Source organism: Danio rerio, chromosome 16 (genome assembly GCF_049306965.1).
Source record: "Danio rerio strain Tuebingen ecotype United States chromosome 16, GRCz12tu, whole genome shotgun sequence".
NCBI lineage: Eukaryota > Metazoa > Chordata > Actinopteri > Cypriniformes > Danionidae > Danio > Danio rerio.
The window spans coordinates 21,741,124-21,767,307 of NC_133191.1; the positions used below are offsets into that span (position 1 = coordinate 21,741,124).

The 26,184-nt window shown below is 35.8% G+C and overlaps 1 protein-coding gene across 2 annotated transcripts in view; it reads right to left on the reverse strand.

Moving 5' to 3' along the window:
• The window catches only part of chn2 (chimerin 2), a 174,997-nt gene that overhangs the window by 75,378 nt on the left and 73,435 nt on the right, over positions 1–26,184 (reverse strand). For both annotated transcript variants that reach the window (XM_694550.11, XM_073925490.1), the window contains exons 3-6: positions 20,686–20,741; positions 20,426–20,457; positions 10,622–10,735; positions 9,671–9,941 (exon numbers count right to left, since the gene is read on the reverse strand). In XM_694550.11, the coding sequence (XP_699642.6) occupies positions 9,671–9,941; positions 10,622–10,735; positions 20,426–20,457; positions 20,686–20,741 (473 nt within the window). The remainder of the gene's footprint in view (positions 1–9,670; positions 9,942–10,621; positions 10,736–20,425; positions 20,458–20,685; positions 20,742–26,184) is intronic.

Consider the following 26,184-nt stretch of genomic DNA (forward strand, 5'->3'; position numbering starts at 1 on the left):
ATTTCACAGTAACTAAAATAACATTTGCGAGGGTGTGCACCGAGATGTGTTCACTGGTTATTCCAGTTATTCAATCACATGTTTAAACACACAGTTTTTGTAGCACTTCCAGTGTACCCCCAAAGTGATTTGAACCCTAAGACAACCTTAAAAAAGCACTTAATCAGAAGGACTGTATAGCTGGCCCTACTCAGCTTTGAAGAAGTTATCCTAATCATAAAAGTGAATATGCACAAAACAAATTGCATAACTTTCCAGCAAGAAAGCCTCCACATTATGTCATAGGGATGCCAATTTCAATAAAATGCCATAGATAGTGTAACGATTATCATCAGAAAAAGGTCGCACCAGCTGTTTAGAAGTTCTTGCTAAACTCACTAGAGGCTTAAAAAATACTAGCTAGTTTGTTGTTAAATTTGTCAACACAGGCTTATTCTGAAAATGTAGTCCCATGGACGTTTCTGGAAACTGCGAATTATGTAGCTGGAGGTTAGGCTTGGGCGGTATCTAAATTTTGATACCGTCAAACCTCCTCCCTATTTTACCCTGATATCGGTATTACCGTGCATAATAAAAAAAGTTATGACGTAAGGCTCAGACAGCATCAAAAAACTGTTGGCTTGTGCCTAAACCATTCAGAAACTGAATACCATATATGCAACCTTAGGTTCGCGGTCACCTGTTTGTCTTGTTTGTATTCTTCTGCGCGGGTTGTCTCTCTCTCTCTCACACACACACACATACACACACACAAACATGCGCGCGCGCACAAGACCTGAATGCACGTGAAATACGCATGAAGTTATCAAAACTTTAAACTTCAAATTATTTTAATAACCTACATATGAAAGTGAACAGGACAGGAAGCACAATTTGGTCATGAAGAAATTCTCATTTTAAGTAATGTAATGCAATGTGGATTACATTGCATTGCATTACATTGGGCAAGGGGGGGGGGGGGGGGGTCTCTCTCTCTCTCTACACCTCCACCAGTGGTGCAGTATCCACTTGAATGATGCGATGGCAGCCACAGGTTAACAGCGCCAGAGCACTCTTTACACACCAGCTATTAGTGGAGTAAAGAGACAGTGATAGAGCCAATATGGTGGATGGGGATGATTGGGAGGCCATGATCATAAGGGGTCAATTTGGGGACTTTGGCCAGGACACCAGGGTTACACCCTTGCTCTTTACGAGAAGTGCCATGGGATTTTTAATGACCACAGAGAGTCAGGACCTCGGTTTAACGTCTCATCCAAAAGATGGCGCCCACTGACAGTATAGTGACCCCTTCACTTTTACTGGGGCATTAGGACTCACACAGACCACAGGTTGAGCGCCCCCTGCTGATCTCTCTAACACTACTTCCAACAGCAACCTAGTTTTCCTTTGTGGTCTCCCATCCAGGTACAGACCAGGCTCAGCCCTGTTTAGCTTCAGTGAGTAACCGGACTTGGGCTGCAGCGATATATGGCTGTGGCTGGATGCAATTAACACAAAGCACTCCTTCAAAGAAAATGAACTGCTTCTTACACAAACCGAAAAAAGTATGTGTATGTGTGTATATGTAGTATGTGTGTAGAGGGAGTTCATACTTCATCATCATCACAAGCTCCTCTATGAACACTACCTGACACTATCTTGTCACCTATCCAAGTTTAGGTATCAGAAGTGGCTTATATGAAAGGCAAAGGCCTCTAGATTACACTTATTTGACCAAAATAACAATAACAATTGAATTCATCTTCAATGCCTCCTCCTTCATCTTACCCCAGACATGCTCAATAATGTTCATGTCTGGTGACTGGGGTGGCCAATCCTGGACCACCTTGACCTTTTTTTCTTTCGGGAACTTTGATGTGGAGGCTGAAGTATGATAAAGAATGATATCCTGCTGAAGAATTTGCCCTCTCCTGTGGTTTGTAATGTAATGGTCAGCACACATGTCTTGATACCTCAGGCTGTAGATGTTGTCATCCACTCTGCAGATCTCTCGCACGCCCCCATACTGAATCTAACCCCAAACCATGAATTTCCTTTCACCAAACTTGACTGATTTCTCAAGGAATCTTGGGTTCATACAGGTTTCAATAGGTTTTCTGCAGTATTTGTGATGATTTGGATGCAGTTTAACAGATGATTCATCTGAAAAATCAACCTTCTGCCACCGTTCCAAATGATCAACTAGAAGTCAAGTTATTATTTGTTGCTCTTGTAACTGGCATTGACGACAAGACTTTTGTCAGCCAGTGTAAACTATTTTTGCTATCATACTTATTCTAGCATTATACAAGGGTAGAGTCTCCCATAAATATTTAAAGGGAAGGTATTGTTACGTTTAAACTAACTTCAGTGGTGCAAAAGAAAAACATTTAGTTGTGTGTAAGTTGTAACATAGTGTCCCTTTACATCACAATAGGCTACATTTCAACTTATGCACGGCTGGTGCAATTGGCTCCTAGAGTGCCCACAAGACCCACAAGAGGGCACTGGGACTACAAATCCCAAAACCCCCTGCAAAGGTCACTGCAGTTAGGCTTTTACCAGAGTAATTATAACCCTTTAAGGCAAGCTATTTCACTCAGTGGCCATGTTTGAAACGCCTTTCGGGCAGTATGATTGGGCATTCTGTCTGAATGGGGAAACATCAAATTCTCCAAAATTGCTTGCAAAGTTTACGATTAAATTTCAAATTAGAAATCATCAATAAAATTACAAAACAACTGTGTCTTTAGTTTAATTTCCAAACATTCGAATCAAACAAAATCTGCAGAAACTCATGTCTGGTTCAAACCCCTTCCCCAGAGAATCGTCAGTCTATAGCGATCAATGATTAACTCCTGTACTAGTAGGCGGGGCTTCATTTGCCATATTGACCGTTACACTTTGCCCTGTTCAAAACTATACGTGTGACACGTCTTCTGTGTTCTATAGTCTTTGTTATAACACACAAGCTTCACAGGGTCAATATACATGGCCGGGCTGCTATAACCAAAAATCACTTACAGAAGCTAACACGTATTCTAATATTGTGTATAAATCGTAAAAATAAATAAATAAATAAATAAATAAATAAATAAATACATAAATAATGAGGCTATATATCAAGAAATGAATTTTAGTTTTTATTATTTATTAGGAAATGAAAAAATATATATAATAATAAAAATATAAATAATATTAGTATTGATGATGATATTATAATTATTATTTTTAAGTAGGAAAGTTTATTTTTTATTTTTTGAAAAGTCTACTTTTACAATTTGACACATGCAAACCACTGCAGAAATGTTCTAACCAACAGGCCCATGTCATATAGAGTACAGATACTTAATAAGATACTTAATAAATAACCTACAAAAAATAAAAGCATTCATGTGTGATTTGTTATCAAAGGCTTTGGAAACGTAACATAAATTCCGCTTTTAAATAATTGGTCAGCTATAGATTTCATCATGAGCCATGGCTGTGTTACAAATGACATCAATGTTTTTAAAGTGCACTGCAAAGGGAGCACAATTGTAAACATTAAGATTGCTAAAACTGAACTATAAAATACATTGAAAGCAAATTACACCTAAGAGTGATGATTTTAATTTTAAACTTTTTTTAATAATTCCAAGTTTAAATGATAGATTGTTAGATTGTTCTAAACGAATAGGACATAGGGGGGAGTAATGGGAATAAAACACATTCAGGAATTATGTTTCTAACTACAGCTCCAGAGGCATACAAGTGTACAAAGATACAAGTTTGCAAAGCAGTTTGCGAATGTTCATTGGATTTGGGAAACTGCAAATCAACAAACTATGTTTGTGACGACTAAAACTTGCGACCTTAGTTTGCTAATGATTGTTTTTCAGAAACATGCCACAGCTCTGCAGTTATCTCACTCTAAAAGCACATTTAAATGTTTAATCATTGTTTATTGTCTTCACATCTTGGTCATAAATATCACATCTGCATATATCATATTAAAAATGACTATTTGTTTAATAGCTTTAATTTTTTTGATTTTAGTCATTTACAGTAGTCATTTTAGTTCTATATTTAGTTAGCCACACAAGAAACATTTTTTCTTTTATAAAGCTTTTTTTTAGGTTTTATTTTATTTCAGCTTTATTTTTTATTTCCGCTTTAATTTTAGTGTACAAAAACAGCTCAAATGTTAATGAGCTGCCATTGTGTATTAACAATATAAATGATGGATCCACATTTTAGGAATTTTCATGGTAATTGCTTCACTTCAGAAGGCTTAGCTAATGCGTTTGCATGGAAACATCATCAACATCATCAAACTAACAAGCACATTTTTCTAGGGTAATTGTAGTCTCCTTTGAGATTTTACTTTGACCTCACACACCCTCAAATCCCTTTTCCATCACTGTCTTGATTTACTCACATCTTACCATTTGACGTGCAGAGCCAGGGTGTGTCTTTTTGTGACGGCAGTGTCTTTATTTTTATCTGGTAACCTGTATGAATAGCTCTGTGTTTTCTCTGGTCACCTGGGCAGCTCAGAGTTCACATGGCTCTTTTCCTCTAATAACAGTAATCGCTTAAGTGTTCTGCTAGCTTGGCAAGATCCACTTAAAACCACTCGCTGCTGATGGATCGAAGTTATTAGAATTAGAGCTGAGCTTTGTGGTGATTTATCATTGTTGTTTACATTATATTTCAGCACTGCAGCTTTTAAAAATGAAGGATTGGAATTATCATTTTTTTCTTTTCTTTTTTTTCTTTACTTTTGTCTGGTAATCTAATATGTTAGTCTTAAAATGGCTTTAACAGTTGAAGAGTTCAGATGCAAAAACTGCATAAATGCTATCTAAAATTTTTCACAAAAATTAGCTTTTTTATCAGGATCCTGTGTTTAGGTTCAATAACAGCACATTTATGGCAAAGAATAATTCCTTTTCCTTAAAGTGAAATAACTTATCATAAACACAGGAGACTTAAAAAAATTTCATTTTCGATGCAAATTTCAGACTGCACTTAGAAGTTTTTGCATCTGAACTCCTCAGTGGTTTTCTTGAGTCACTGGTTTACCAAAGTGTAGTTTTGTTTGTTTGTTTGTTTGTTTCTCTCTCTCTGTGTCTCTCTCTCTGTGTCTCTCTCTCTCTCCCTTTCTTTCTTTCTATCTTTCATGCTTTTTTTCGAGCGTTCTTTTGAGCTTTCTTCAAGATCAAATTTTCATTTAGAAAATCCCAAATATTACAGCAGCTGTGTTTTTTGGCTATTTAATTAAACTAGACGAAAAAGTTTAAAGGCAAACTTTGATGTTGGCTTGAGAGAGTCTAGCTTGAAAGTTTGAAGCAGTTTTGTAAATATTGTTGTCTACTACTGTAAGTGGTAACTATGCAGTTCCTAGTGTGTGGCTTTGGTACTTAAAGTGGTTGCTATCCAGTTGCAAGGGTGTTCTGAGTGGTTTCTAGCGTGTTTTTCAAAACAACATGAAAGTGCTTGACTGAAAAGCTCAGATACAGACAAGTGGCATGGCCAAGAATCGTTGGGTAGGGCTTGACAGTAATTTAATTTAATTTAATTTAATTTAATTTAATTTAATTTAATTTAATTTAATTTAATTTAATTTAATTTAATTTAATTTAATTTAATTTTATTTTATTTTATTTTATTTTATTTAAATTTTGTATAGTTTTTTAAACATACTGTGATGATGGCAGTTTATTTCAGGGGCATCATCAATCAGTGGTGCATTTCCGAAAACCATGTGCAGCTTTACCCACAGGTAGTTTCTGTTTGTCGTAAATGAAGATGTATTTATTCTTTTGCACAATGCTGTAAATAAATTAAAACTGCAAAAAGCATATAAAAATGAGAAACATACATTTTCTTGTACTCTTTTCTTGTACTCAGATACCTCACTAAATGCAGTGATGTCTAACTTTACTGTAGTTTCCAAATGGCTGTGCAAACAGTATATAGTGCTGTCTTGAGGATTTTCAGAAAGTGTCACCAAATCTGACTTTTTGCATTGGAAAAAAAGTAAATTGTCATAATGAAAACATGACAAAGCCATTTAACTATCCTGTTCATAAACAATGGTGTCAGACCTTTTCATCTTGATGACACTGACACTTTCATCGACATCAATACTTGCTTTTTATTTTATTTTATTTTATTTTATTTAAATTTTGTATAGTTTTTTAAACATACTGTGATGATGGCAGTTTATTTCAGGGGCATCATCAATCAGTGGTGCATTTCCGAAAACCATGGTTAGCCAACTAAAGTGTCGTTACAAACATAGTTTGTTGATATGGCGTTTCACAGATCTGTTGTTCCAACAAACATTCGCAAACTGCGTCGCAAACTTGTATGCTTGCAACTACACCTCTGGAGCTGTAGTTAGAAACATAGTTCCAGGCTGTGTGCTATTCCCAGTTATCTCCCCTATGCCCTATTCGTTTTAGCAATCGTCATGTTTACAGTTGGGCTAGTGCACTTTGATGTTTACAGTTGGGCTAGTGCACTTTGAAAACATTGATGTCATTTGGAACACACCCGTGTCTCATGACGACAGCTATTGACCTATTATTTAAAAGTGGAATTTACAGAAAATATCCAAAGCTTGTTAAAACCAAAAAAAAAAAAAAAAACAAAGTATATGTTAATTGGTTATATTTATAGTGGATTTATTAATAATATAATAATAATAAAAATCATAATAATAACAATCATCATCATCATTAATATTATTAATAATATTATTAAGGTGATGCAGTGGCGCAGTAGGTGCTGTTGCCTCACAGCAAGAAGGTCGCTGGTTTGAGCCTCGGCTGGGTCAGTTGGCGTTTCTGTGTGGAGATTGAGTTCACGTGGGTTTCTTACAGGTGCTCTGGTTTCCCCCACAGTCCAAAGACATGCGGAACAGGTGAATTGGGTTTGATTCAAAACCAGCCTCAAACTCTTTTAGAAGAGTGAGAGAACTCAGAAACTTAATGTGAGAATGAAGATGTCTGCTAATTTGTGCCAGTCTGTCATTTAAATTTGTTTAAAATACCTTGAATGGTAGCGGTTCCATGCTGGAAGGCTGGGCAGCCATGGGCTAAGCCTGGAGTTCCCCTGGCTCAGGTACTGATGAGACTGCAGTCTCCATCCCGTATGGGGAAGCAATATTTGTCTCATTAGATTTAGGCCTTGTGGCAAATGTCTCAATTAAATTTAGCAGTTTTAAAGACAGTTTACTCATTTTGAACCTTGTTTTAAACAATAGCTATCTGACTTGTAATTTTTAGTGTGCGGAAAACGCCCCAGCAAAACTAAAGCTAATAGATTTTCTTTACCAATCTCCCACCATGCAAGTACATTCACACTTTAAAACACACAATTCTCATATTCTCATAATCTAAAGATAAATAAAAATTAAAAGTATACAAATAAAAGGTAACACTTTGTTTTAAAGGTCTATTTGAGTATTAGTAGACTGTCTGCTTAATATCTGTTGATACTGCGGCTATACAGACATTTAACTGACTATAAGAAACTTAGCAAGTATATGTCAACTTACACTAACCCTAACCCTAACCAAAACCCTAACAGTCTACTTATAATCTAAGGAGAATTAGTTGCAATGTAACCTAAATTTAACAAATAGACCATCAAAATGTGACCCAATGAAAAAGCTAATATTAATACAATTATTTATTATATTTATTTCTATTTTTAAACTAATATCAATGCTAAAAATAATATAATATACAATATGTGTAATATTATTCTACAAAGTGTGCAAAAAGAAAAAAATAGTAAATAGTAAATATGTATTACAATCAATATTAAAATTAATCGTATCACAAAAATAATCTTAAATCATTTCACTTGTTTGAAAATATGGGCATGGTAGTGCCCTTCTGAGCTTCAGTTTAGGTTTTAATTTGTAAATTTAATTTAATTTGTTAAATATTTTATCTCTATTGTATCCAGGGGTGTCACTAAAGAGGGAAAGTTAAGATAATTCTGAGGGCCCATGCTGTTTTGGGGCCCAAGAGTTACTATTAGAGGCCCAATCAAGATGTAAAATGCTGTCTAGATTGTAAATGATTAACTACAAAAACACAAAAGAACTGTACCATGCACATACAATAGTCAGTAAAAGAAACAGTAGTGCATTGTAAAATCTGTGGCTTTAGTATTTAGTAAAAAAAAAAAAAAAAAAAAAAAACAATAATAATAAAATAAAATAAAATAAAATTAAAAAATTAAATTAAATTTTGTTTAATTTAATAAAAAAATATATTAAATCAAATAAAAATGAATAGTCAAGAAAGTCTACATTTTTATTTAAAATCCATATTCAAAGTTTGACACTTGTTGACACTGCCCCCAAGTGGACATTTTAACAAAACTGTGGCATGTCAGATCATCACTAACAAAGAGCCATTTCACCTCCACTGTGAGACAGCAGAATACATAAAGAGATAATGGTAGACTTGACTGATTTGATAAAAATCCCTCATCAGTGAACCAGACAGTGTGTCTGATAAATGAGAAAAGACAACACATTCATGGCATTATCTTTCATCAGTGATGCACACACTGATGCTGAAACACTCTCACACTCTTCTAATCTTCCAGAGGGACACAAAGAAAGGCCTCTCCTAATTTATCTAAACACTGTTCTGAAATCAGTTTGTGAAAGGATGGTGTCTGACATCATGATTTGGGTGAAAAAAATAGGCTGTGCAAACTTTGCCAATAAAAGCTTGATACTGTCTGAGCTCATGCATAGTAGAACAGTGTCATTGAGTGCAAACACAGATGTGCATTTGCGATTAAATTCCCTACCAGTTTTTACATATAAAATGTCTCAAATACCAATGACTGCTCAAATAAAGGAAATAAAACTGAATTTGCAGCAGTACTGTAGATTGATCAGAGTGCTGAATTGTGCAACAACAATCTAAAAACAGAATATTGATTTGAATATTGTCAAAATCTGTCAAATTTACATTTTATGAACAATTTTACATATTTTTTTCTCCTGAAAATGTTTCCTAAATTGAACAATTTCATGAATTATTTACAGACCTATGAATGTTGTAGATTCAGTTCCTATATGTACTGAAATATTGTTTATAGTTGTGTGCAGCTTTACCCACAGGTAGTTTCTGTTTGTCGTAAATGAAGATGCATTTAATCTTTTGCACAATGCTGTAAATATATTAAAATTGCAAAAAGCAAATAAAAATGAGAAGCATACATTTTCTTGTACTCTTGTCTTGTACTCAGATACCTCACTAAATGCAGTGATGTCTAACTTTACTGTAGTTTCCAAATGGCTGTGCAAACAGTATATAGTGCTGTCTTGAGCATTTTCAGAAAGTGATTTTTTGCATTGGAAAAAAAAATTATAGAGTAAATTGTCATAATGAAAACATGACAAAGCCATTTGACTGTTCCTGTTCATAAACAATGGTGTCAGACCTTTTCATCTTGATGACACTGACACTTTCATCGACATCAATACTTGCTTTTGAGGAATGATCTATCCATTTTGAGCAAGTGAGGTTTTTAGGCCTACTAAATGTTTTTTAAAAATGCATTAACTGTTGTGCAAATGTAAATAGTGTTGTGAGAAATGCACCAAAGCAAACGAGAAAAACAGTACATAGTGGTGAGAACATTTTAATCAGAAGAGTTGCCTCACCTTCTCATCCTGCTGGAAAGTGACTTTTTTGGGCTCAGATCGGGTCCGGTTGAGTCTGTGAGTAATTTTGTCCCTCAAAAGAGAAGTATAGCCCAAGTGCTGGTAAATGGGGTTTGTGGTCATCTTAGCGATGTACTCCGCGGCCTTTGTCTCAATGTAGAGAGTGATGAGACCATCCGTAACCAGATCATGAACCGATTCAAAACGTTTTTCTCCCACAAAGTGCTTTCCATCATAGAAGAGTCGGTAGTTGAGAGTTTGGCCTCCAAATCTAAGTGAAACAAATATTATATATTATCTTATTGAAAAAATTTTGTACAACAAAATTATACATTTATTTTTTATAATTGTTTAATATAATATAATATAATATAATATAATATAATATAATATAATATAATATAATATAATATAATATAATATAATATAATATAATTTTTTAGATGAATGGATAAATGGAAAGATCAATAAAGACAATTATTAACAATTATTAAATATGAATATATTACTTGATGCTAAATATTTGTATATATTATTATACAGTTTACTAATATGAAATATTTATCAATTAGAAAATATATGTTACACTTACAGAAGATAGATAGATAGATAGACAGACAGACAGACAGACAGACAGACAGACAGACAGACAGACAGACAGACAGACAGACAGACAGACAGACAGACAGACAGACAGACAGACAGACAGACAGACAGACAGACAGATAGATAGATAGATAGATAGATAGATAGATAGATAGATAGATAGATAGATAGATAGATAGATAGATAGATAGATAGATAGATAGATAGATAGATACACAGACGGACAGGCAGACGGACGGACAGATGGACAAACAGACAGATAGATAGATAGAAAGAGTTTGATGGATGGATCAATGTATGTACAGTATGTACATGGAAAAGCGAAGAAGGATGAACTGTGTGTACCTCAAAGCAAGTGTGTATGTTCCTGGCTGTCTCTGACTCTCTCTGATGAGATAAGCACCTTCTGTCCCCGCCAGAAGTTCATCTGCTTGCTCTCTGGAAATCAGACCGTGGAACCTGTACAAAGACACCCTGATTTAACTTCACGTAAAATTTTGCTCACACAAGCACACACACAGCGAGAATTTCTTGTAGCTTTCATATTCATATGCACAGCAACTCTCGCTCAATTGACGCAACATAAATCACTGTCCTTTTCTATCTCCCTCATACGTGCTCCTTCATATTATCACCCACGCTCACATCACTGCACAAAATCAATGTGTACAACCTTTCATAACACTCTTAAATGAAACTCCTGCAAACTCAGCAGAATTCACATGCATTGTGGAAGAAAACTGATGAATTCTGTCATTATTTTCTCATCTTTTACTTGTTCCAAATCTTTATGAATTTCTTTCTTCTGTTGGCTGCAAAATAATTTAAAAAAAAGCTGGAAACCTGTAACCATTGACTTCCATAGTATTTGCTTTCCCTACCATGGAAGTGGATGGTTACAGGGTTACAGCTTGCTTTAAAATATTGTCTTTTGTGTTCAACTGATGAAAGAAACTCTTACAGCAGGGGTGTCAAACTCAATTCCTGGAGGGCCGAAGCCCTGCACAGTTTAGTTTCAACCCTGCTCCAACACACTTACCTGTGTGTCAAACAAGCCTGAAGGACTCAATTACTTTGATCAGGTGTGTTTAATTAGAGTTGGAACTAAACTGTGCAGAGCTGTGGCCCTTTTGGAACTGAGTTTGACACCTGTGTCTTACAGCTTTGGAGCCACCTAATGCCTGATTCAAACGGGGCTTCAATGTCAACGCTTGGCCCTCTGAAGGGCCTCTGAAGTTGGGGCTGATGCGATTGTCATTGCAATGTCAGCCAATGAAATTAGTTCGCAATCAATACTGTCTGAGCTGGAGTATTTGCATACAGCAATCTGATTGGCTGGCGCTCCCGTTGGCGCTTAAAAAGTTACAACAAGATGTCCTCACTGCTGCCTGCAGCTTGATGATATAGGCAATCATCAACTATGTAGTGGACCTTGTAGCACCCACTAGGGTAACTCCTATGATGGTTGGGTTTAGGGTAGGAAAAGGAGTAGGCAATCGTCAACTACGTAGTGGAACTTTAGATTAGATTAGATTCAACTTTATTGTTGACTTCATTATTACAAATACAATGCAACAAAATGCAGTTTACGTCTAACCAGCAGTGCAATGCAGTGATTCAGGCTCAACGGCCAAGGATCTGTTAAGGAGCAGATTATTGTCGGTGCACCAAGTGGCCAGATGCTATGTCTCCTCCCTGTAGGCAGTCTCATCATTGTTGCTGATTAGACCAATCACTGTTGTTTCATCTGCAAATTTGATGATGGTGTTGGATCTGTTCACAGGCCTTCAGTCGATGGTAAAAAGGGAGTAGAGGAACGGTACCACCCACTAAGGTAACGCCCATGCTACTGTGATGGTTAGGTTTAGGGTAGGGGGAGGTGGAGGCAAACACCTACTACGTAGTGGATCTTGTCCTGCCCACTAAGGTAACGTCCATGCTACTGTGATGGTTGGGTTTAGGTTAGGGGGAGGTGTAGGCGATAGTCGACTATATAGTAGAACTTGTACCACTCACTAAGGAAACACCCATGCTACTGCAATGGTTGGGTTTAGGGTAGAGGGATGTGTAGGTGATCGTCAACTACATAATGGACCTTGTACCGCCCACTAAGGTAGCGCCCATGCTACTGTCACGGTTGGGTTTAGGTTAGTGGGAGGTGTAGGCAATCATCAACTTTGCAGTGGAACTTGTACCGCCCACTAAGGTAATGGCCATGCTACTGTGTTTATTGGGTTTACGATAGAGGGAGGTGTAGGTGATTGTCAGCTACGTAGTGGACCTGGTGAACTGAGCAAGCAAGAATTGTCTCAGCACTGACTCACAATTCAGTTCAGCAATTCTTGACATCACTCATTCAAAGTGATGGGAAGCATTTTTTTAAAACATTTCTAATCATAATAGTTTTAAAAATTCATGTCTAATAACTAATTTATTTTATCTTTGCCATGATGACAGTAAATAATATTTGACTAGATATTTTTCAAGACACTTCTATACAGCTTAAATTGAAATTTAACAGCGTATCTAGGTTAATGAGGTTAACTAGGCAGGTTAGGGTAATTAGGCAAGTTATTGTATAATGACGTTTTTTTTGGTAGATAGTCGAAAAAAAATGTCATTAAAGGGGCTAATAATTTTGTCCATAAAATGGTGTTTAAAAATGACAAACTGCTTTGATTCTACCGAAAATAAAACAAATAAGACTTTCACCAGAATAAAAATTTTTATCAGACAGACTGTCAAAATTTCTTTGCTCTGTTAAACATCATTTGAGAAATATTAAAAAAAAAATAATAATTCAAAGGGGGGCTAATAATTCTGACTTTAACTATATATTGCGATATGAATACAATTTCACCATATGACCAAATAGCTCTATTTGGAAATATTGATAATGTTTGATCGATTGAGATGATTCTGCAGCAGAGTGCATCTCTATAAAATCTAAATAAACAGTCTATAAACTTTTTGGGGTCCCTCGACACATTTTTGTCATGGTCTGTGCTACTTGCAAAGCATTACTTTATTTGCATATGTTGTGAGTAATTCCATGCACTAGTTTAATTAGAGATTGATGAATCATGTTTATTATTTGCATTTGCGGGCGATGCAGTGGCGCAGTAGGTAGTGCTGACGCCTCACAGCAAGAAGGTTGCTGGGTCACTGGTAAGAGCCTTGGCTCAGTTGGCGTTTCTGTGTGGAGTTTGCATGTTCTCCCTGCGTTTCGTGGGTTTCCTCCGGGTGCTCTGGTTTCCCCCACAGTCCAAAGACATGCGGTACAGGTGAATTGGGTAGGCTAAATTGTCTGTAGTGTATGAATGTGTGTGTGTGTGTGTGTGGTTTGTGTGTGAATGAGTGTGTGTGGATGTTTCCCAGAGATGGGTTGTGGCTGGAAGGATATGCGCTGCATAGATAAGTTGCCGGTACATTCAACCATGGCGACCCCGGAATAATAAAGGGACTAAGCCGACAAGAAAATGAATGAATGAATGAATGTATTTGCATTTGCATTTAATCCAATAAACAATCTATATTTTTTTGGGGGGTACCCCAACACATTTTCATTGTGGTCTGTGTTATTTTTAGTGCATTTCTGTATTTGCATGTGTTGTGAGTATTTTTATGCATAACTACCTTTAAATACAATCATGAAAAAGATACAATTGAAATTTGTATAATTGAAAGTGTTTTATCGTTTCCTTAGTCTAACAGTGTTCAAGTACAGTAACTGAATGATAAAAAATAAAAATAACTCAATGAAGTTAATCATAGTTAAGGTCACAAATGGTACAATTTCTTATACATGAATGCTTTTAAAATCATTATACAATCAAAGGCATCAAAAACACGTACAAATGATAAATTGTGATACAAAATTAATATTGCATATATTCTGCGATGTGTCTGCAAATGATCGCATTGCAATATCGATGAGGAAACAATATATTGCGCAGCCCTAAATCACATGGAATCACATTTAACTAATGAACCAATCACATGTAACATTTTAGGAATGTATACGTGGTCAAGATTATCAGCTTCAATTTAACTAGATGAATTATCTAGCCACAACATAGAATCTGAGCTCAAAGAAATCTGCAGATTTTCTACACAACTTGCTTTGTTTATCGAACAACTGGATCTAATTGGATTTGGACTGCAAACCTTAAACATGCAGTAGGTGATTGTCTTTAGAAACATTTTTTTGTTCTGCACGTTAAAAGTCTTTTCACATTCCAACATTGAAGATTAAAGTAAAGGATTTAAATGTATTATTACATATTTTTATATTCTGGGTAAGGCATAAGACTAAAGAATGTTCGTCATATTTAACATTTGTCAGACCAACAAATAACTCAATAATGGCAGCAGACAGATAGTTCTTTGTGCATACATGTGAAGCATGGCCACCTACAGGTGACAGAGAGATGTCAGGCAAACACATTACCCTGAAAGACTTTGTTACAATCAATCTGCGATCTAATCATTACAGATCACTTGTAAACTGACAGATCACATAGAACTACAAATCTGTCGTTATATGGACTACAAGATCCAATCATGCAACACACACACCAGCTCCAAGTCTCCATTGATTAAACTCACACAGCTGATGCTGCTCATGGACTGATTACACTACACATATATGCGGCTCACATTAAGACACTTATTGCTGAGTCTTATTATACTGATTGTGAACATTGCGATGTAGTTTCCTTGCCTTGCCTTCTGTTTAAACCTCACCTTATTTGTTTGCTTACGTTGTCTGCTGCCTGCCTGTACTGACCAGTTGCCTGTTTATCGACCATGACTGATGATCTGACCATTTTCTGAATAATAAACCCTGCATTCCAACGTGGCCTTGTATCCATGAAAAAAAGATGGTTTTAGAAAGGGCTTCTGACAAAAAAATGCAGAATCAAAACTTTTCTAAACCCCCAATTAATATTGGAATTACTTTGTACACTGGAGGGCAATGACGTTATGCACTTCAAAACAACAATGTGAAGGAGAACATTAAGTCACGCAAATGTATGTAGATTGTGTTCTGAATAGGCTTATATTGCCGGAAGCATTGTTCAGCTACTGAAATGTCCGGCGAAAGATATTTTTAAGTTCATGGAGTACCTTTTACAGCATGGATAATATATTCGGTTAAATAGACATATGTATTTGTTTAGTTGTTCAAGTGTAAAAGTAGACGAAAACAAGCAATGTACGAGGATCAGCGAGCACAATTGAAAATGAAAAGTGACTTGTTTTGGTAACTTAAGTGTAATATTACACAATGACAGGGTGTTTCTGTTTTTAGCACTCCTTTTTTTCTGATCTGATTTTTCTTAAGTTCAATAACAAAACATAAGTAAATAGCGCTCTTCCGCCTAACCAACTTAACTAAGTTGAAGTTTAATTCATAATCGTACATTTGTTCATTTTTGAACAATGACTTGTGACATGCTCCCACTCTAACGTTACTTTGAATATTGGGTCTGAAATAGCATGTAGAAATGACTTTAAAACAATATTAGCACTGTTTCACTGACTGTGAACAATGCTGTATTTTTTTTGTCATTGGCTGATTATATGATTTCACTATTTTGAATTTGCAAACAATCCTTTTCTGTAATTATATAATTGAGGAGAAAGTTTGAATGTGTGAATATAAAACCAACTTTACCCCAATGCCAGTTTTGGGGAAATATAATTCCTGCAACCGCTGGCCTGTCAACAACTATGCTGGACAAAGTGCGTGTCAAAACATAATCTAGTGTTGTATTTATTTGGTATGCGTTTGCGCGTTCATGACTTGAAAGGTATCTAGATTACCCCTTTATTTAGATTTATTATGAGTCTTTTGTGTCTCCAGAATGTGTCTGTAAGATTTCAGCTCAAAATACCCATCAGATTTTTATTATACCTTTTATAAGTTTCTATTTGTTTCTGTTTTGTTTTGTTTTATTTACTGTTTTGTTTTGTTTTGTTTACTGCGCTTTTAAGGCTAGTCCTCCCCGCCCACCGTTTCTACGTGCCTTTCTGTGTGCCTTAATCTCCTCTATCGGCTGACTCAGACAACAGACAGACATAAAGGAAGAATATCTCATGTAGCGTTTGTAACAAATACCAGTGAGTATTTGAGGCATTTGTTTAGCAACGATGAGTAACACACAATGTCGTTACAAAGTTCACACACATACACAGCGCAGACACACATAAACACACACACACACACACACACACACACGACAGCGTGTGCGTTTAGCTTTGCACTCTTTTTGCACACAAATGTGACAGCATCCAGGTTAATATCCACTGCCTACTATTCATTACAAGCATGCACAGTTTTAAAACATTTTAAACTTGTAAAACTCACTCTTGATCACATGAATGATGATCCTGGCAATCTGAACAGACCTTTTATTCCTGGTAGCTTTGCGCACATCCTGTCTTGTAGATATGATTATACACGTGACTACCAGGACATGTTAATATGCAGCGGTCAATCAATTAGGTGGGCAGGGGGTCCGCACTCCTACGTAAGTTGTGGTCGGTCTGAAAACCGCTCCAATTGGTCCATCATTTTTATGTTTTTAAATTGAAAAAAAGGACTGGGTGTGTTTATTTCACCCTAATATGATGGTCTATAAAGTATATCTACACATATGTCTGTCCAGATAGCTTGAAAAGATTTTTCACCTTAGGTGCCCTTTAAGGGGGCATGGTTTAATATCGGAATATTGAAAAGCAGAATCTGTCTGGTCCTATTAATGAACTAAAGAATGTGAAAACTTATCCAGTAAAGCGTTTTCATAAAATGGTGATGAGAAATATTTCAACGGTTCATTTATAAAGCTATATGTTGTATTATATCATCTTTGCATCAAAAATAAAAAGTTAATGCTCATGCGAGGTGTTTCTAATGCTAAGTCTATGGACGGGACAGTAAATTTGACGTTTCTCTCCCTTTGTACATTTTTAAAGCCATGAAAACACTATTGTGAAGTTTTTCTTTTGTTATCTGAGTAAATTGGAATGCATAAAAGAACACTTGTGGAACTCTCCCATTCAATGACCATAAATTTACCTGCTTCTGAGAAACACGAAAATGTAAAAAAAGAGTTTATTGACTTTGAATGCAAGGAATAAAATGTCAATGTGTATTTCAGATATTGCTGATCTACTAAAATTTTCAAGGACAACTATCTTTAGGGTTTACAGAAAACGGCCTAAACGAGAAAAAATTAAAGTGAAAGGCAGTTTCTGTGGGTGGAAATCTCATAGTAGAGGTCAGAGGAGAATGAGCAGTGAGTTTGAAACGCAACAATAACTCAAACAGACACTTGCTACTGTCGTGGCAAATTATGGTTCTGGGTGCCAAAGACTTTAATGCTGCAGCAAGATATGAGACATCAGCTAGAGTCCTCTCGAGTCTGCCTTCTGCTCTCAAATCAAGTTACTTTAACCATTTTCTGTTCATATCAGCTGATGTTCTAACATTATTTCCTAACCTGTTTTTGTAGGAAATTTCTCCCTGCAGTGTTTTTGTTGTTCAACAATCATATGCTTATATGTTTACTTGTATCATATGATGTTCTTTCAATGTTTAATAACAGTTTTGTCATTGTTACTGTGTTGTTTTTTTTACCTTCTTAGCAACAGAACTAGCATCATCTGACTCAATGTATTTAAATGTATATAACCAACTGCATATGAACGACCAAGTGTACAGTTTAAGTCAGAATTATTAGCCCCCTTGTTTCTTTTTCCCCCAATTTCTGTTTAAGAGAGATTTTTTTTTCAACATATTTCTAAGCATAATAGTTTTAATAACTCATGTCTAATAAGTGATTTATTTTATCTTTGCCATGATGACAATAAATCGTATTTTACAAGATATTTTTTAAAACACTTCTGTACGGCTTAAAGTGACATTTAAAGGCTAGGTTAATTAGGTTAACTAGGCAGGTTAGCTTAAAGGGGCTAACAATTTTGACAAAAAAATGTTTTGTTTTTTTTTTGTAATTAAAAATTGCTTTTATTCTAGCCAAAATAAAACAAATAAGACTTTCTCCAGAAGAAAAAATATTATCAGACATACTGTGTAAATTTCCTTGCTCTGTTAAACATCATTTGGGAAATATTTAAAAAAGAAAAAAAATATTTCAGACTTCAAGTGTATGTGATAGAGAAACAACTTATACTGTATGTGGTAAAAGGTTATAAAAATACATACGTTTATACTTACACTGAGTACTATAAAAATAATAAAATAGAAATTATATCAACCAAGGTTTGAGGTATATTTGAACACACATATATGGTGGCCAAGAAGGTTCAAACCCAATAAGCTAAGAAAACAAATACATACAAATTCAGGAAACATCATCGATTTGACAACATATACAAATTTTCACAACACATGCAAACACAAAAACATGCTGCAAATAGTGCAGACCACAACAGAAATGTGTCAAGGTACCCCTAAAAGTGACAAACTGCTTCCTGTTTAGAGTCAGTGGTGTTGTTGGCAGACATCCCACCTCTCCCGGAAGCTCTGGGAGACTCCTGTATATTGATAGTAACTCCCTGAACAGGATGTAGGGTTTGGATATCTGTATATCTGGTATAGCACGGTATTCAAGAGTTCATACTTAGCTGATGATTGGTTATAAGCTTGTTTGGCATGTTTTTCGGGTGGTGAGATGGAAGATTGAGCTCAGGTAGATCTCAAGAAACCCGCTGATTTGTGGCTAATAACAAAATGCTTTATGAGGAAAAATACTGTTGGCTAGGAACTTGACTATGGTGCCAATTTGGTTTGGTCAGTTTACTTATGACGCATGTCTTTGGATGGTGGGAGGAAACCCAGGAATCCATGAGTACGCGGGGAGAACATACAAAATCCGCACAGAAATGCCAACCAGTCTGGCAAGGGCCACAACCAGTGACCTTCTTGCTGTGAGGCAACAGTGCTAACCACTAAGCCACCATGCTGCCCAATCTGAGAAAAAAAAAGGGAAGGAATAGGAGAGGATGGGGAGACTCTTTAAGATGAAGATGGTGACTTTGAATTAACTCATTGGAGAATCGTGTATTAGCTAATGCAGGTCCAGTCATGATCAATCATAAGCACATGATCCCCTCAAAATTTGTTTATAAATAAACTTCTCAACGTTAATTTTGCAACAAGTCAGATTACTAGGGCTAAAAATGTAATTAATTCAAGCCCATAGCCAGCCTGTTGAAAGGGGTGGTTCTTCTTTCTGAAAAGGAAGACCATTTTTGCAGTTATTCGCCTCATCCGAGGTTTAAATTCTGCATTTTGGTGGCATTCTAATTTTTACTGCTCGATCAGCTTGTCGAATGGTAATCATAACCACACTTTATGATGTACTAAAATATGTGTTTACCATACTATCTTATAATGAAGTATTTGTGTACAAATCTGAATCTTAACTAAATTATTACACTTTTAGATATAATGTTATTAGATAAGCATTTTAAATAAAATATTATTAATAAACAAATGAAAAAAGACAAATTTTTAAATACAAATTTATTATCATCCATCATGTAAGAAACAAAAAGTAAAGGGAAAACTTGTTTTAAACTAAACCTGTAGCCTATAGGCAAATAAAAAAAACCCTGTCCATTTCATTCAACTTTACTCAGAATTTTACCACTTAAATAATTAAAAACTGAATTTGTCTTAAAGCCTTCGTCTATCTGTAATTTTCAGAATTTATGATGGCATAGCAGTCACAAATGGGACAAACAGGCACATGTAAAAGCAAAATCCTGGACTTTGTCAGTGGCGGGTGGATCTTTCTAACCCCCTTGGCTACAGCCCTGTAATTACCAATTGTGAACCAACCTTGTGAAGTCTACACACCATATCATAAATCATTTCAAACTTGTCTTGAACCTGGTTGTAAGATCTTACTCCAATAGAACACTTTTGGGATGTGGAAAATAATCCTTGTTTATTCTCTTCCATGAGAAATAAAGGCATGTTTTCAAAAGGGATCCAACCCAGTATTAAGGTGTACTTAAAAAGTGGCCACTGAGTGTAGAAATCATATATAGAATTAAGAGAATTAATACTTGTGTTTTGCATTCAAAATGCCAATAGTAGATTTAGATACTCACTCTCTACCATAGTATTTCGGTCTGCTTTCCATCTGTAAGGGAAAGAAGAGAAAAGAGAGATGAATATACGAGAAATACAAAACAAAACAAACTTCATCTGTTCAACTGTTCATATGTTGGGTTTTCTAACAAGATGAGCATTTTGTGAACATGGAGGAAGCATAAACATCTGCTTCGGTGTTTGTTAAAGAAACACTCAGTCGATATAACTTAAGTTTGATAAAACGTGGAAGGGTTTACACACATTTTGCAGGACTTACCTCCTGAGGACATGTGATCCTCTTTGGTCTCGGTGCTTCCTGCTGTAGCTGGTACACTGGTGAACAAAAATAATAGTTTTACTATTTATACCTCGTTTTGATTATGATTTTCCTATACTAACATCTAGACAATAGTCTGATTATCTACATCCAAAAAAAGACATTTTTGATTACCTTGATTTGATTATCTTAGGTCAAACTCAAAATTAAAAAATCTAATTAAAGGTGCAGTAGGTGATCTTCCACACAGAATCACAGTCCCTCCCCTGCCGGTCGGTGGAGCTGCGTACAAAAGGCTCCGCAGTTGTTCAAATCTGGCCTAGATCCCCATGATTGCAGACAGACACAACTGAAGCTACTCATGAACTGATTACTAGGACTATTTATACAGCACACACACTCGCGCACACACCCACACACACTTCAGTGCTGAGTCTTGTTAAACTGTATAGTGAACATTACAGCATGTTTTTCCTTGCCTTGCCTGTGTTTTAACCTTGCTTTGTTTTGTTTATTTATTTCTGTCTGCTGCCTGCCTTTTTGACCACTTGCCTGATATTTGACCCGTTCACATTACAATTACAACTTTTTCACTGACTTGTCACTGAATTTTGTGACATGATACACACACAAACACACACACATCAGTGGTCATAACTTTTATTGGCCTGTATCAGCCATAGTTTGTTTGTTAACAAATAAATACATGCACATGAAGCTTTTGTAGAATTAAAAATGAAACAGTATATGGTAGACAAACCACATACTGTGTGCTGATTTGTGAAATTCAGCAGGGTACATTGATGACATAAATGATTATGTGTTCCATTAATCCATTAACACTATATCGACAATGGCTGTTTCTCAATTACTAGAATGCAGAAAATGGACTTGTGTTCTTGTGAAGACCGTTGGTCACCCCAGAATAACGAACTCGGGAGATCACGAGAACACAAAAAGTCTCCTGTGAAAAATGAGAAGCCGCATTCTTCCTGATGGTCACATGTCCTTCACGCATTTTTAACAAGAAATTTTATAAATATTACAGTACATAAACATGATTTATTGTTTTTCCCCTTTTCACAACATATACTATGCATAAAGACTTTACTAATATATGTTGCACAAAACAAATAAAACAGATTTCAAAGTAGATTCAGCAAATAAACACCCTTAATGAGTTTATTCCTTTATTAAGATTTTCATGTTAATGTTTATGTTTTTTTGCCGTCTCATTTGGGAACCCTCTGAGACTAGTTATCTTTCTGAACTTTAACAATGGCGATGCGGTGGCGCAGTAGGTAGTGCTGTCGCCTCACAGCAAAGAGGTTGCTGGGATGAGCCACGGCTGGGTCAGTAGGCATTTCTGTGTGGAGTTTGCATGTTCTCCCTGCTTTCGCGTGGGTTTCCTCTGGGTGCTCCGGTTTCCCCTACAGTCTAAAGACATGCATAAAGGTGAATTGGGCAAGCTAAAATTGTCTGTAGTGTATCTGTGTGAATGAGAGTGCATAAGTGTTTTCCAGTGATGGGTTGCAACTGGAAGGGCAAAAAAATGTGCTTGATAAGTTGCCCGTTCATTCCACTGTGGCAACCCCAGATTAAGACAAAGCTGAATAGAAAATGAATGAATAAATAAACTTTAATGATAAATCTATATGAAATACTGCACTTCCCACCTCTAGTCACAATGACTTCTGGGACTTCTGATAAGTTCGGTGCTCAAGTCTGCATCGGTGCATCCTCGATATTAAGACCTTAGGTGTGTAAAATCAAGCACAGACATGCAGACTGCTTCTATAAACATATATGAAAGAATGTCTCTATGCACATCATGATTTTGCTAAGTGTGATGTGATTATGGATTAACATCTACAGTATGTTGATCCTGCAACATCATTTTTGTTTGAAAATGTAATCTATACCTATTCCCTACCCTGAATTCCTACTATAACTGGAAATTATTCCCAAAATCAGAGGAAATAATAGTTGGAAAACAATCATGTAGTAGTGTATATACCCAGCTGTAACCCTAAACTTATTATAAATGATAAACGGTAACCTTAATTCTGATTTTTACATAGATGTTGATCCAGGAACAAGCCCTACTTGTGTCAGAATGGTCTTGGTAATTCTTATTTTGGTGGCAGACAGAGATGGGAAGTAACAAAGTACAAATACTTCATTACTGTACTTAAGTAGATTTTTCTGCTTTACTCCACTGTTTATTTTCTGACAACTTTTTACTTCCTACACCTTTTACGCAAATATCGGTACTTTCTACTCCTTACATTTTTAAATCAGGCTTGTTACTTCAATTTTCACGTGTTTGGTGGCGGGATCTATTATTTCTTGGCATTGTGCAATTTGAGCGCCTTTTTGATGCAATCAGTGTATTTTTGTCATGGCGCGCCTGCACTGCATGGCATTTTTTTAACCAAGGCTATCATGCACTGTACATGGGATAGTTTGAAGATTACTATGAGAAAGGCAAGGATGACTACGCAGATGAGACAGAGAGACGACGATGAGGTTAACATGACTGATGCTGCCCTGTTTACATGGTGATAAGACACCATTTGCTTGATCTGATCACAGGTAAATGAGAGAAAATTCCAGTTCAAAAATATAAATGCTTAAAGTTGGGAGTTTTTTTGTCCACTTCCGATCATGCTGCACAGAATTTCTCTGGTCTTTCAATCTACTACCGCAAAAAAAAGTGTTTTTTTTTTTGTTGTTTTTTTTCTGTAAAGTTTTGTACATTCAGTTCAAAAACAATCCAATACTCTATAAAAACTATATGCATTGAGATTTATTTTCTTTATTACCAATGAGTTCATATTTCCCATTTGAGTAGTGATGGGACGTTCAAATTATTTTACTGACTCAAATCTTTGAGTCTCACTTTTTTCGAGATGAATAAATCTATTTTCGAGTAATTTCCTTCAATTTGTTCAAATACCATAAAATTTGTTATATTGTTGCCAAAATAACATTGAAATGTTAAGAAATGCTTCTAAACACATCTAAAACTAACCCAAACTACAAATAAGAACACTATTATGCAATGCAATGCTACTAAAATAGAATAAATAATCGTTTACCTGGTGTTTGTCTATAATTAGCTCTGGTCACCTCTTCTTGCATGTCTTCAAATTTGAGTCGTTCATTACTGATACTGACCTATATAAGCTTGACCAATGCATACAGTCTGAACTGGAAACACCGGTGATTGGTTTACTTTTTGAGTCTTCGGGTTCTTGAGCTGTTCGTGACAACATGTAAAGAGATGACTAAGAGTGCTTTTACTTTTTTTGTTGTCAGAGTACAATTCTGAAATCGAGTGTGCACCCACGAACCGTACCTGAGTCCATCTGAAAAAAGGTGGTTTGGGGTATAGTTCATGCAAACTCTGGTCCGATTCACTTCTGGTATGAATGCAAACCAATTGTCAAATTGTCCAAATAACAGAAGTGAACCACCACCAGTACAACAATCTATCATTTTCATAATGTTAATTTGTGTGTGTTTGTGTGTCTGTGTATCACATACTGTACCTTGGAAACAAGCGGGATTGAGCCAGGACAAGTACAGGGATAATGTCTGCTTATCTAAATAAAAAATAATATTTTTTTGCGGCAGATGTGTCTAAAACCAAAAGATTTATTAAAAGCAGAACAACTGCGATTTGCGGGCGTCTTTCCATTTTGGTGCTTTGCTTTTGTGTTCGTCACCTAGCAACAGCTGTTAACACAACAGCGGCTCGATGACACAAGCGTACCGGTTGTTAAGAAGGAGAAAAGCTAGTGTGAACACAAACCAACCAAGAAGATGGCAAGGTACAATCAAACTTGTGTACAGTCCAGGCAACTGAACCAAGTGTGAAAGCACCCTTAAAACCGAAGACTCAAGAAATGAACGGAACAAATCTTTTTTCGGCTCTAAATGCATATAATTGGCTTATATATATATATATATATATATATATATATATATATATATATATATATATATATATATATATATATATATATATATATATATATAAAACGGATAACGGATCTGGGACAGAGGAACTATAGTTTTGCGGAACACTCATCACTATATTGTTCTTTTCCCTAACAATGCATCGTACTATGATAGTTCAGCCATGAGTTATGTCATTGTTTGGGAAATGCACGCCAGATTAGCTTAAGAACAGAGAGCTTCATAGAATAGGTTTTCATAGTCAAGCTCCATCCAAGCTGTACATCACCAAGTGCAATACAAAGAATCAGATGCAGTGGTGTGAAGCAGTTTCTCAACCACAATCCTGCATCAGGACCACCAGCTCTGAATATGTAGAAAAGAGACATTCAAAACATGCAGTGCTGGTGGTCCTCAAGGAATATGGTTGAGAAACATTGGTGTAAAGCATGCTGTCACTGGACTCTAGAGCAGTGGGGATCATACCTGTCAAAATTGGGATGTGAAAATAAGAGATTTGCCCACCATAATAACATCATGTAAACACTATAATCATAATATTATCATATTCACAATCAAGTAAATTATAAGATTACTAATGTCCATGCAAGCATATCCATTGATATCAGCTCTTTTATTGTGAAGAGCAACTTAACAGTAGAAATTCTGTTTATTGTACCTCTAATCTTTATAACGCTCTGGTAAAATGCTGGTATATTTAGAGCATGTCAAAACACAGCAGTCTCTGTTAGACATTAATCCATTAGGTCTGGGCTGCAGGACACGCACCCACTATCACTGCTGTCAAACCCAAGCTACAACGCACTACACAAGTGGATTGGCTAATATTGGTAAAGCTATTGAAAAATGAACACTGCAAGATCCTAACAAATAAATCAACACCAACAGTAGATCGATATGGGGAAGAGTGCATGAAGGGCTAGAAATTCAGCTCAAGGGGCTTTAAGCTCGCATGTTTTGATAGTGCCTATTTGTTTGAAAAAGTAGTTCAGAGAATATGGAGGTTAATACCAGGAATTCCTCAGGTTATCCTCTCCTAAATAATAAGCTTGCACAGGCAAGGTCAGTCTGTGGTCAGTTCAAACAACATTCCTCTGATAGTAAGTTCATTTACAATAGCTAATTCATTAGTGACTATAATAAAGGATTTTGAATTTGGGTTGCAGCACTGTACACTATAATACATCTAAAAATAATCTCTAATACATATAAATTGATTCATGTCAATAATGTTAAGGTTACAGTTACTGGTTGTACTGTATTTGACAGATAAGTATTGCAATTACTTATCTGTCATATACAGTGAAACCAGTAACAATTCAGATTAGCAAATAACACCCACCGTTTTTTTTTATTATTTATTTATTTATTTATTTTTTGTGCCACTGAACTTGTTCTTTAATATATTAGATATTAGTTTAGTATTTGTTAAATCGTCTTTTTAACCAACTATGTGAATTATGTTTTTTTTTTTTTTTTCCAAAGGAAGCTGAATTGAAGTATTTAGTACTGTAC